Source organism: Hipposideros armiger, unplaced genomic scaffold, assembly GCF_001890085.2.
Source record: "Hipposideros armiger isolate ML-2016 unplaced genomic scaffold, ASM189008v1 scaffold_213, whole genome shotgun sequence".
Classification (NCBI taxonomy): domain Eukaryota; kingdom Metazoa; phylum Chordata; class Mammalia; order Chiroptera; family Hipposideridae; genus Hipposideros; species Hipposideros armiger.
The window spans coordinates 2,213,908-2,225,986 of NW_017731563.1; the positions used below are offsets into that span (position 1 = coordinate 2,213,908).

A 12,079-nucleotide genomic window follows, 5' to 3' on the forward strand; every position below is an offset into this window, starting at 1 on the left:
TATTGGCTGATCAAGCCTTCCTGTCACCCTGTCCTAGATGGCGAGAGGGAGAAGGCTGAGGCCAATGAGTAGACTAAAAACTGCCCTCTCAAGATAGCAGTGCCTCGTATGTTCCAGTTCCAGTGACTGGGAAAGGTGCGGTCACTCTGTGTCTATGTTTTCCTGCCAATAAAATGGAGCCAAAGCAGCAAAACCCTGTGTCATGGGGCTGGAAGTCTAAGTAATTAATACGCTGGGAAAAACATCATAGGACAATTATATTTTGAGATAGTAACTCATTCATTCATTCAACACGTTTTTATTGTGTACACACCATACTCCAGGCTGCTTGGGGCCCTGAGGAATATAGCTGTGAACCAAATAGACAAAGGTGTCTGATTTTGGGGGCTTCCCTTCTGATGGAGGGAGAGAAACAAATATTCACTTAACATATGGTAATAAACACATTGAACATATGACAAATTCACTGATCTAAAAGAATTGAATAATATTATCTCTGTAAACTTCCGCACAGAAATCTGTGAAGGCTAAATGAAAATTCTGCAGAAGAACTTCCATGCAGCAAATGTGTTTGGAGTACCTACTGACAACCATTCTGCTCTGATTTCTGAGGCTACAAAGCTGGTTCCTGCTGTGAGGGGGCCTCTGAATCACTGGAAGAAGGAGAGAAGGGCCCAATAGCAGAGTGTGTAGTTCCTTTCAGGCACTCACTAGCTAAAGTAGAGGAGGAGATGAGTTGTGATTGGGTCCCCTCAGTGCCCTGCCAGGCTCTGTGGCACTCTCCCCTGCTTTCCACACCACCTGCGTGTCCCCAGACTCTAGCAACCTGAAGGATTTCCCATTTTTCTAGCTGAACACCTAATCTCAGTCAGGGCTGGATCTACATTTTCCATTATAAAGTCGACTCTTCAGTTATACTTAAAAAGCTGAAATCCTTACTTTCGAGAAACTAGAAATGCTCTCTAACTAGGTCCTGTAATTTGTAGTTATCAGGTGGTGGTGATAGTTCAAAGAGCAAAAGGTTGAGATTTCCCTCCTCTCTCTGCTTGGAAATAAATGAAAGAAGTATTTTATTACTATTACAATTTACTGTCTTTGGTTGGAAAGTATGGTTTACCTGTTTGTATGTATTCACTTGTTTTCTGTCTGCTTTTCTCCATCCTGCTCTCTGAGCTCAGTATGACCTGATTACCCTGAGGGAAATGGCTTTATGATGAGGGTCTTCTAGCCAAGGTAATACTGGCTCCAGTCCTCTGCAGATGGAGGCTAGTTCACTTCTAGTGGGAGTCTGTCCAGGATTCCTTTTTTTCCAGTTTCCTTCCTTTAGACGAGCTGCCCTGTGAAAAGCAGAGAAAAGGTTCAGATCACTAGAAGGTGTGAGCGCCAGTAGCCTCACCGCTCTTCCCGTTGGTTTGGGCTTCTGAACTGCTCCAGGTCCTCTGCCTCGGCCCTGATCATCAAAGAGAGGTGGGTGTAGAATAGATGAGACAGTTTTATTTAAGGAAGCACTGGTTGGTTGCATTGGGGAGATGGCCACAGATGTCCTTCGTCCTGCACTGTCTCCTTGTTTTGGAACCGATTTGACTGCTGATGGTCATGGCCTGTTCTGAGCATCCCCGTCTCTCATGAACTGTGTTCATAGCAGGGTAAGCGTCAGGAAAGCAGGAAGAGTAAGGGAATGCTGTTTGAAAAGAGTGTGAAGATAGCTCAGGTAAGAGACAGAGGAAGCAGTTGCACAGCACCAAGGTTGATATGCTCAGTAGACCCTTTGGGAGTTTGCTGTGGGGCGAGGGCTTATGCCCCAGCTGGGATGTCTTGGGGGTTCTCTTAGGCCCAATGTAGGCTGGGGGGAAATGTCAGCTTCCTCATCTTCCCATTAGGAAAACTAACTTCTCATTCACTTGTTAAGAGGATTAGCTACTGAAAAATGACTTTTGGTTTCTGTGTTGTTTGTTGGGTCTTAGAATCTCTTATGCTTTGAAACATGCCTTTTTGCTGATCAGAAAATCCACCCACCCATAAGAATCTGAATCAGTTCTTGATTGCTTTTTTTTCTTTTAAGTTCCTTTGCAAATGAGAATTAAGTGCTCTCTTAGTACTCTTTCCCGTTCCCCACACCTGACTCCTCAGCATGCTCTTTCCATGATGGCTTACTCCAATACAGACCTGTGCTGTCCACTATGGTAGCCACTACCCACGTGTGGCTATTTAAATGGAACTAACTGAAATTAAGTAAAATTTAAAATGTAGTTCCTCAGTTGTACTAGCTACCTTTCAAGTGCTTAATAGCCACAATGACTGGTGGCTACCATATTGAACATCCCAGAAATACAGAACATTTTCATCAGTGTAGTCATTCTGTTGTACAGTGTGGCTATATTGTATGTCTCAGTAGATTGTATGTCTCAGTCAAGGTTCAGACCCACAACAGACACTGCCATAATCATTTGAAGAGGAAACATACTTGGTACAGCAATTTAAGGGCTTAGAAAGTCACCAGAAGGGTTGGGAGAGCAGGTTGTAGGCTGGTCCTCCAGGAATGCCCACCAGAACCACACTACAGAACCGGCCCGCTGAGAGGACAGGGGCTGTGGACTAATTGGGGAGCTGGGGAATCTGGAAGTCACTGTGCCAAGAGCTGGCTTGAGGATCACACCCCTCATCCAGCTTCCAGGGGTCAGGAAGCCGCTGCCAGAGCCCTGCTGGCCCTGTAGCAGTGAAATAGGTATCCTCCTCCCTGACTTCCTTTCAGTTCAGTTCTTGGGTTGGCCAGCCCCGTAGTAACAGCAGGAAGTCCAGCTGTAAGGGAGATTGGAATTGTAGTTTTTCAGCTCTCTAGCCTCTGCAGGACAGGAAGGCACAGCAGAAGGAGGATGGAAGAGCTACCAAGTTAGTCAGTCCGCCATCCACCACATCTGTCACAGGCGCTGAGCCAGACCTGAGCCTCCAGATGAGCAATGCTGGGCTTGGGCTGAACAGGCCCCAGGTTATCTTCCCTGCTGGGTTTTCTAGCTATCTTTGTAATGCACTTGACTAGATAGAGAAGATTAATGGCCTCCTGTTTTCTAGTTATTTGGCCTTTAATGGGCAGAGAAAGCATAGTTTCTGTTTCAGGTTGGCTGCTACACCCTTGCAGGGAATGTAGGTCCCTTGCCTACAGTGAGATGACAGACAACAAGAGCCAAATGGACTTCTGCAGATATCTCAGGTGATGCCTTGGCTTGAGTGAAAGGTATCCCTTTGCGCTGTAGAGATTGCTGAGTGAGAGGACAGTCAGGATGTTAGGAGAAATGCACATAGTTCTCTCCTTTCCAGGGATGAACTGCTGTTTCCTGCTCTTTGTGAGTCAATCCTGGTTGTAGTTGTGTGCACAAAAGCTGATCATTAGTGGTGACCTCCTTTGTGCATGGCTGAAGGGATGAAGGCTAATGAGGAAGGCCTGCAGCCCTGAACCTTTTTCCACACACATGGTTAACTGGGGATCCCATTATGGTGCCCGGGGTTTGGGCATCTCTGTACAAGGGTAGTATGAAGGCAGGGAGATGGGGGCGGGGGGCACACTGGTAGCCAGGGTTTGAGCTCTGCTTATTTAGATTGGGAAATCAGGGTTGGAGTTTGGAGGAGGAATCATTTAAGCCCAAACCTGAAGTATGAGAAGGAACCACCAAGCAAAGAGCAGAGGGAACAACATACTGAGTATGTGCAAAGGTCCTGGGGCAGACAAGAACTGAGCATGTCTGAAGGGTGAAGTGTGAAGCCAGTATGTCAGGAGTGCACTGGACCTGGCTGAGACGAATGAGATGAGCTCAGAGAAGTGGGCCAGGGCCACTTACGTAGGCTTCATAAATCAAGCAGAGTCTGGATTTTAAAGAGACTTAACTGGGAGAACTACAGGGCCTGATTTATGATTTTTATTTCTGAAAGGTCAGTCTGGCTGCTGCATGGAGATTGATTTGGGGATAGGCCAGAGAAGTAGGAGAAATGTCAGGGGGCTACTGCCATAGTCTGGCAAGAAATGGATGGTGGCCTGTACGAGGGAGGTGCCATGTGAGGTGCCATTGCTCACACCACCGCCACATCCGCCATATAAGTGGGAGGGCCTGAAGAAGCCCACTCTTTAGAGTGTAGATGGGCTGACTCCACCAGCATTGCTAAAGTTTACCTGTTGTCCACCTTCATCTCTATTGTGATATCGTCAATACAGTTGTTAGCAACTAGACAGTGAACATTTCCTGGGCTGTGGCCCTGGATCAGGTGCATGGATGGAGATGGATCAAAGGAAAAAATCAGCCTTTTCATCACTGAAAACCTTCTACGTCCCTGGCACCACATCTCACTCAAGGGGGAACCAAGGAAGCATAAGCCCCACCCCCTGATCATGGCTCTTCCATGGACCTCGCGGAGCAGAATGATCTGCAGCTGACCACCACTTCCTGTGGGGTCTTGCCCTTGTCCTGGTCCATCAGAGAAGCAGCAGCTACTGTGCATGAGGAGGGAGCTGCTACCGTCTTCAGGGAAGCTGGACCATTTGACGATGGGAGTCATTTGCTTATGTATGAGGAAGCGATCAGGCTCTGGGCACCCACCGATTGGTGTGTGGCCGGATCTGCTGAGCTGCTGCTCTCCGGCTCCTTCGGGGGTGAGAGCATCCGTGGAGATCATCTCGGAAGGCAGGAGCCAGAGCAGATTTAAACGGTGGCATCTTTTCAGCTGGCAGTCAGGAGACAGAGCTTTGAATCAGCTTTATAATTTGAAAATTGGGCTCTTTGCATTGGGTGGTTATTTTGTGCTAACAAAAGCCGTCACACACACAATGCTGCTTGCCTTTCCTCCATGGCACTGCTTTGGGTTCAGAAACGTTGAGCCTGAGATTGGAGGTTTTCCATTCTGGGGATTCTTGGAGAATTCTGCTTCCTTGGCATGGGGGATCTGGGGGTACTCATAGAGCCTCGGGTCTGGGTGAGGGAAATTTCTCAGAGGAGGGGAATGCCAAGCTGGGCTTGGAGTACAGCCCAGCAGAGGAACCTGGGGGGCCATGCCGGTCTCACTTGTGTGTGGCTTTGTGTGGCAGTGCTTTTCGTCATGTCACCGGCCGCAGCAATGCTCAGAGCTGCCAGGACCAAAATACTGAAGGCTGTTTTCTTGTCCTCCAGCTAGGGAGAGGTTGACATTCCCTTTTTCCCCATGGGCTTATTTGTATGTGCTTTCTCCAGATGGTGTGCTCCAGAGAGGTCCTTGTGTTCTGGGAATGGTTCACAATGAGAATAAGGTCACCATGGTGCGGGGCGGCTCTGAAGGTAGCCTACCAGAAGGTGGCATTTAGAGCCCCCCTGGGCGCTGTGTGGAGGCCGTGGGGTCCATGCCCCACACAGCCTTTGCAGGGCGATGGTCCTGCTCTTGTGCTGGTGCATCCTGCCTTCTCCGCAAGTGTTGTCCAAACACTCCTTGTTTTTGGAACTGGCAAGTGGTGTGAGGGACGGGGATTCAGACAATGCTTGGGGGTGAGTACAAAGATTAGCATGTGAAGACAGTGCGGGAAGGTGTGAGATGTTGAGGGCTTGTCGTGAGGAAAGCATCGGGGTCTGGAAAGGCTGGCAGTGGTGGGGACATGGCTGCATTTATGTATGTGAGAGAAGAAGAGAAGTTAGTCCAGGAATAAAATAGAGTCTCGTAAGCATTATCAATGCCAGACAGGTAGTACAGGAAGGAAAAATGATATACTGCAGATTGATCAGACACAATTAGAGTTCCAGCCCTCCCTGGGGAACCTAATGAGACGACAGATGAGGCCACTTTAGACTCTGTCATTCCAAGCAGTAGATAGGAATAGGGACACTTCTCACTTGCATCCATCCCTGAGGTGCCCAGGGTTACTAACAGGCTGTTGGGGTAGCAGATGCTGTCTGGTGAAGATCACGTCCAATGTAAAGGATGTTCTGGGATCGGAAATGCAGCCTGCCCCACCTCAAGGCCCATAAACCAGTAGGAGGTGTGTGTGCTTTGCTTGTGGCCATGTATGTGAGCGTACACGTGTGTGTGCATGTGGCGTGTGCGTGTGAGATCTGAGGAGGCGGGGTAGAGTCTCGCATTTCACTCTGAGCCTTGTGCTTGCTGCAGAAATCTTCCATTGTCTCACTTTGTGACCTTTAATGAGTCACACTCCTTTGTTTTCTTACGTGTTAAATGGAGATACTCAATGCTGGCTGGTTATTAAAGTTATTCTCATGCTTCAGATGCCTTTATTAATTTAAATCCTCTCTTCCAATTTGTTCCCCTGGGGTCTTAGAAGGAAGGCACGGGCCTATCTTATTGGGGTCTTCCTTGCTTTATGCTTAGGATCCACACAGTATGTGCAGTGGCAAGGTATGTGAGAGACGAGACGTCTGTTAGGAGTGTTGGGTTCTCCATGGTCCTGACATTCTGGTTAATATACTTTACCCCTGGGGGTGCGGCAGCTGCCAGGAGCAGCAGGGGCAGAGGAGAGGAGGAGGGAGAAGGGAATCTATGGTGAGAAGGGAGTCAGGGTCACGTTCAGAATATAGCCATGGATTGAGTATGGCAAAGAGGCAGTTTTCCAGGCCCTAGGGAGTGGGGGTGGGGCTGCAATGCTATAGGGACCAGATGGTAGTAGTGCAGGAGGCAACTAACTGTCAGGGGACAAGAAGGCAGTAGACCAGCTGGTAAAGAAGACCGGGTGTGCTCATCTTGGCATCATAAGGGTGGTAATTATGTGCATCTGTGATACCATTCCCTACCCTTGCTGCAGTGCAGACATCACTAATCCATCATGGTATGCTTTCCTGTTGCACTCAGAGAAGCCTCAGAATCCTTCAGGTACAGCATTTTGGACAGTGATGCCAGTTAATTGGCACAAGAGTGGAAAATTGTTGTCTTCCACTAGTGTGATGATGGAAAGGACATAGATTTTGGAATCTGGCAGAAATGACACCCCAGCCAGGTACAAGCTTTATGGCACTGAGCAACCATACTAGTCGGATCTTTTTTGGTTGCCAGGGACAGAAACCCAATTCAAATGAGCTTAAGCTAAGTTACTTACCTAATAAAACCAGAATGCTCAGGGGAAGGCTAGCATCAGGCACAGCTGGATGCAGGAGTCTAGTGAGGCTGTTGGAATGTGTCTCTGGGACAGATGCCGTCTGGGTGAAATGTTCTGACTGGCTAAGCTGTGTCATGTGCTCAGCTGTGAGCTGGTCTGTGGGAGACAGGTCTGATGGTGGGCGTGATAGGATCCAGAAAGCAGGTCACACTGGGAGAAAAAGTTATCTTAAAGTCAAATGTAGAAGGATGAGCCACAGATAAGAGCTGGGGAGAGGTGGCTGGGAGGGTGCCAAGTGTCCATCTGAATCCTGGTGAGCTGCACTGAGGGGCCCCGCCAGGTGCTGTTTCTGGGCTCAGCAGCTTCCCTGGAAGGACCTTGTGCAACTGAGCAGAGCAGAGGGTCATTGTGGGGGGACCTGGAAGCGATGTACATGCAGCTGGTCTGCCTGCTCCAGCCACAGGCTCCCAGGCCATTGACATGACCTCCAGATGCCAGGCTGTGCCCATGGCAGCACCCCGTTCCCTGTGGCTTTCCTTGATCCTGCTACACCTGGTCAGTTGGCGAATCTCAAGGTCACGCTTCTGTTCGGGGGCATACGGGTTTGGGCCCAGGTTGAGCTGATGACTTGGTGAGCCTTATGCGATTCTGGGGGAGACATCTGGCTGACCTCACTGAGGTGTGCCCATTGGGTACTCGTGGTGTCTTAGGGACGGTCCTGAGTTGCCGTTAAACCAGGGCACTGCAGATGCCCCGAGTCTGGATTCACTGGCTCCTACTCAGGCCCCCTTTCTGACAGTGTCCGTCCACCCCATCCTGCCAACCCCGCTACACACAGCTCTCTTTCCCAGACACAAAATCACCCCAAAGAGTGGCTTACAGTAGCAAACATCCTGCTGTCTCCCACAGTTTCTATGGGTCAGGAATTCAGGGAGGGCTTGGCTGGGCGGTCCTGGGTTGGGAGCTCTCCTGAGATTGCTTCCTCACGGCGGCAGCCTCAGGGCGGTCAGGCTGCCTCATGGGGTGGCTGCCTTCCCTCAAGGCCAGCACTCGGAGAGAGAGCCCAATGGATGCCATGGATGTGATGTTCCCTTACTGCCCTAGCCCTGGAAGTCATGTGCTGTCACTTCTGCTGTATGTTATTGGTCAAAGCTGTTACCAAAGGCTGACCCCTTTTTAGGAGGAAGGGGTCTAGATGCTATTGCTCAATGGGAAGAGGATGTCAAAAGGTTTGCTGACATGATTTAAAACCATCACAGTCCCCTACTGCCTCCCGTTAAACCAATACTCAGTGCCCTAATAGGTTTGAGGTACCTGGATGTAACCTTACTTTGGTCCAATCCCCTAATTTTATTATACTTATTTTTAGGTTTTGGAACTCGAGTGCAGAGATTTGAGTGACTTATACTCTTCAGCTCATGTGCATTTGTTATCATTGATTCATACAATGGCTCTCTTATTCACTTTATTCATTCATTCATTCCTTATTCCTTTTTATCCCCATATCCTACTCCCATTTTCCTCCTCACCTTCCTCAAACAGCCATTCCATTCTCTTTAATTAATACTATTTTACCTATATGTGTTCTTATATAAATGTATTTTAATTTATATATATTGCATTGTGTATTTATCTTTTTTTTTAAAGATTTTATTGGGGAATTGGGGGAGGGGAACAGTGCTGGGGAATCAGGGGAAGGGGAACAGACAAGTTGCTGTTGTTTTGTTCTTCAGTCTACTTGTGGAGGATGTTGCTTCACTGGCCCATGTTGGTATTGTGATCATTGTGCTCTTCCCGGCTGAGGCAGATTGGTCGCCGGCCTCTGGATGGCTGCTCATGGGGTGGCTCATGGCAGCTCACGCTGGCTGCCGGCTGCTCATGCTGGCTGCCGGCCACTCACGGTAGCTTATGGCAGCCCACTGCAGCCCCACGGCAGCATATGCTGTTGCCGGCCATTCACAGCAGCCCAGCTCCAGGTCAAGCTGTTGTTCATCATCTTAGCTGTAGAGGGTGCAGCGTCACTGGCCCATGTGGGACCTGAACCGGCAGCCCTGCTGCTCAGAGCTCGTGCTCTCAAGCCAACTCTTAACCAACGACGAGCTGCTCGGCCGGCCTGTGTATTTTTTTTTCTGTATCCTCCCTTTCTCACTAGCACCATGTTTCTGAGGTCCATACATGTAATGCACACATCTCAGGTCTTGTCTGCCTAAAATGAAGCAATGAGACTGGAGAGGGAAAGTGAAATATCAAGGTCACACAGCTGAACTAGGACAAGAACAGACTTCCTGATTTTTGTTCGCAGCATCACATACTAAGGTTTCCATGGGCCACCTCCAAGCTCAAACTGCAATGGTTTGAAATAGGGTTTTTAAGCAATTGTGAGTCTGTGACCTGGGACGTATCACAGACTCTCCTGGTGACGGTTGTCCCCTGTCCTCTTCTCCTGCAGGTTCCAGCTATGGGAGTCCACGCCCAGCTCACGCCAACATGAATGCCAATGCGGCAGCAGGGCTTGCCCCTGAGCACATCCCCACCCCGGGGGCGGCCTTGTCCTGGCAGGCAGCCATCGATGCGGCCCGGCAGGCCAAGCTGATGGGAAGCGCTGGCAACACGACCATCTCCACAGTCAGCTCCACACAGCGGAAGCGGCAGCAGTATGGGAAACCCAAGAAGCAGGGCAGCACGACGTCCACGCGCCCGCCTCGCGCCCTGCTCTGCCTGACTCTAAAGAACCCCATTCGGAGGGCGTGCATAAACATCGTGGAATGGAAGTATCCTTTGTGCCCTGGGCTGGGCAGGTGCCCTGGGAGCCCCGTGGGGCAGGCCCCCTGAGGCCTGCTAGCCAGTGGGCTGTGCTGTTACCTACTGAGCCTATAAAGTGGTTCCCAGACCTACTGCATGTGGGGCATGAGGCAGAGCCCTAGGTCCTAACTCCAGACTGGAATTGGAATCTCTGGGGGTAGGGCCTAGGGAGCTCTCTGTATAACAAGCTCCTCAGGTGTTTGTTTCTTTCTCCTTTTTTTCATATAATAAGCAACATTTGAGAAAATGAGCCAAAGAGGTTATGAAGTATCATCTTAGCTAGCTGAGTTTGCCTAGGGACCCGCTGGTGTGTTGGGTTAATCGTGGTTTCATGCTGCTATTCCAGAACCTTTTTTTCCTCCCACGTCATGGCGCTGGCATAGTTTCATCACCTCCCTCTCCCTAGAGCAGTGGTTCTCAACCTTCCTAATGCCACGACCCCTTAATACAGTTCCTCATGCTGTGGTGACCCCCAACCATAAAATTGTTTTCGTTGCTACTGTATAACTGTAATTTTGCTATTGTTATGAATCGTAATGTAAATATCTTTTTGTTTTCTGATGGTCTTAGGCAACCCCTGTGAAAGGGTCATTTGACCCCCAAAGGGGTCGCGACCCACAGGTTGAGAACCGCTGCTCTAGAGTTAAGGAGCCCAGGAGATGCAAGAGGGTGGTGGTCAGTGACTCTAGCCCTTGGTTCAAGGCTTAGGAGCAGAGGTTCTCATTCTTGTCTGCATGTTGGCATCACCTAGAAAGCTGTAACAAAATACAGGGGCCCGAGCTCCACCCACACATATTTTAAAGCTCTCTGGGTGATTCTAGTGTGCAGCCAAAGTGGAGAACACTGGCCTGCAGTATTAACCACAGACCCACTTTGTTTGTATGGAAACCGGTGAGTGGGACTTTGGGAGAAAAGGGCTTTGAAAAGCCAGGCTCTCTCTATGGAATCACAGGCCCCTTCACATGATAGGAATTGTGGGTGGTGGAGATGGACAGGACCTTGAAGATCAGTAGGTCCACTTCTGACTTTCCTGAGTGATGGCATGAAGCCCCTCAGGAGTGACTCTTGGGTCATACAGTCAGTGACAGACAGGACTAGAACCCTGGTGCTCAGCATTGGGCCTTCCTATAATAAGAATTCCTTCTGGCAGGGCTGCCGTGGCTCCCAGGGTTCGGGATGGGAGTGTCATGTTTCATCCATGAGTTTCTACGGAAAGATTTAAAAGTCTCAGGTAGTGGTTGAAAGGTGATGGAGATGACATGGGGAGACAAGTAAGTTTCTGTTCAGCAAGAACTGTTCTAGAAATGTGTGAACCCCTCAACTCAGACGTAACTTCAAGAGGATGCAGTTCAAGCCAAGTGTCTGCTCTGGCACTGGCCAGTGTGTCCCGAGTGGCCGGTGTGCCTCTAGTTCCCAGGTGGATCGGTGGAGGCTCTGCTTGGGCGTCCCCGTCAGGCTGCTGTCACAGGTGCTCACTCAAAATTGTGGAGCTAGAAAGCTGGGGGACCTGCAGGTCAGGCTCCCCCAGAGAGGGGGGCACTGAGGCCTGGGGAAGCTGTAGAACTTGCCAGAATCACACAACTGGCTACTGACAGAGTGGGGTTTCAAAGACAGTTTCCCCAAATCCCAAATCCTCGCACTTCCCACACCCCGTGCACCCATGGCATAGAAGAGAAGTACTAGGGTGGACGTCCAGCAGACGCAGTGGGACCTGGATCTGGGGCCTCAACACCCACCCCATCGTGGGCCTGCCACCTGTGTTCTGACTGTTCCTGGGCCACCCAACCCCCCAGAGCTTCTGTTCGTCATCTCCAACAGTGGGTAACCGTGTTTATCTCCCAAAGTATTAGCAAGGGCTGTGGAATCCCGCTTGTGGAAGTGCACAGGAAGCTACCTCAGGGGAGTGTTCAGTGAGTGCTCAGTAACTTCGAGTCCACTCTTCCCCTCCTGGGATGGACAGCTCCCTGATGAGGAGTCCTGAGTGCAGAATGAAGTGCCTGGCGACATACAAAGCCTAGGAAGAAGGGCAGAGGAGGGATGCGACAGCAGTACACAGGGCAGGTGAGGGAAGAATGGGAGGGCGGAGGCTTCCTGATGGAAGTGTGTGAGGTGCTGTCCACAGAAACTGGTCTGGCCCCATGAGGCTGGAGTCAGCAGCCATGTTAATAAGGCAGTTACCCAGTGTGCAAGTGGTGGGCCTCAGCCACCTCACTGCATCCC

At 50.0% G+C, this 12,079-nt stretch overlaps 1 protein-coding gene across 31 annotated transcripts in view; it reads left to right on the forward strand.

Moving 5' to 3' along the window:
* Positions 1-12,079, forward strand: part of CACNA1C (calcium voltage-gated channel subunit alpha1 C) — a 776,856-nt gene that overhangs the window by 128,174 nt on the left and 636,603 nt on the right. For all 31 annotated transcript variants that reach the window (XM_019654082.1, XM_019654049.1, XM_019654052.1 and 28 more), the window contains exon 2: positions 9,507-9,828. In XM_019654082.1, the coding sequence (XP_019509627.1) occupies positions 9,507-9,828 (322 nt within the window). The remainder of the gene's footprint in view (positions 1-9,506; positions 9,829-12,079) is intronic.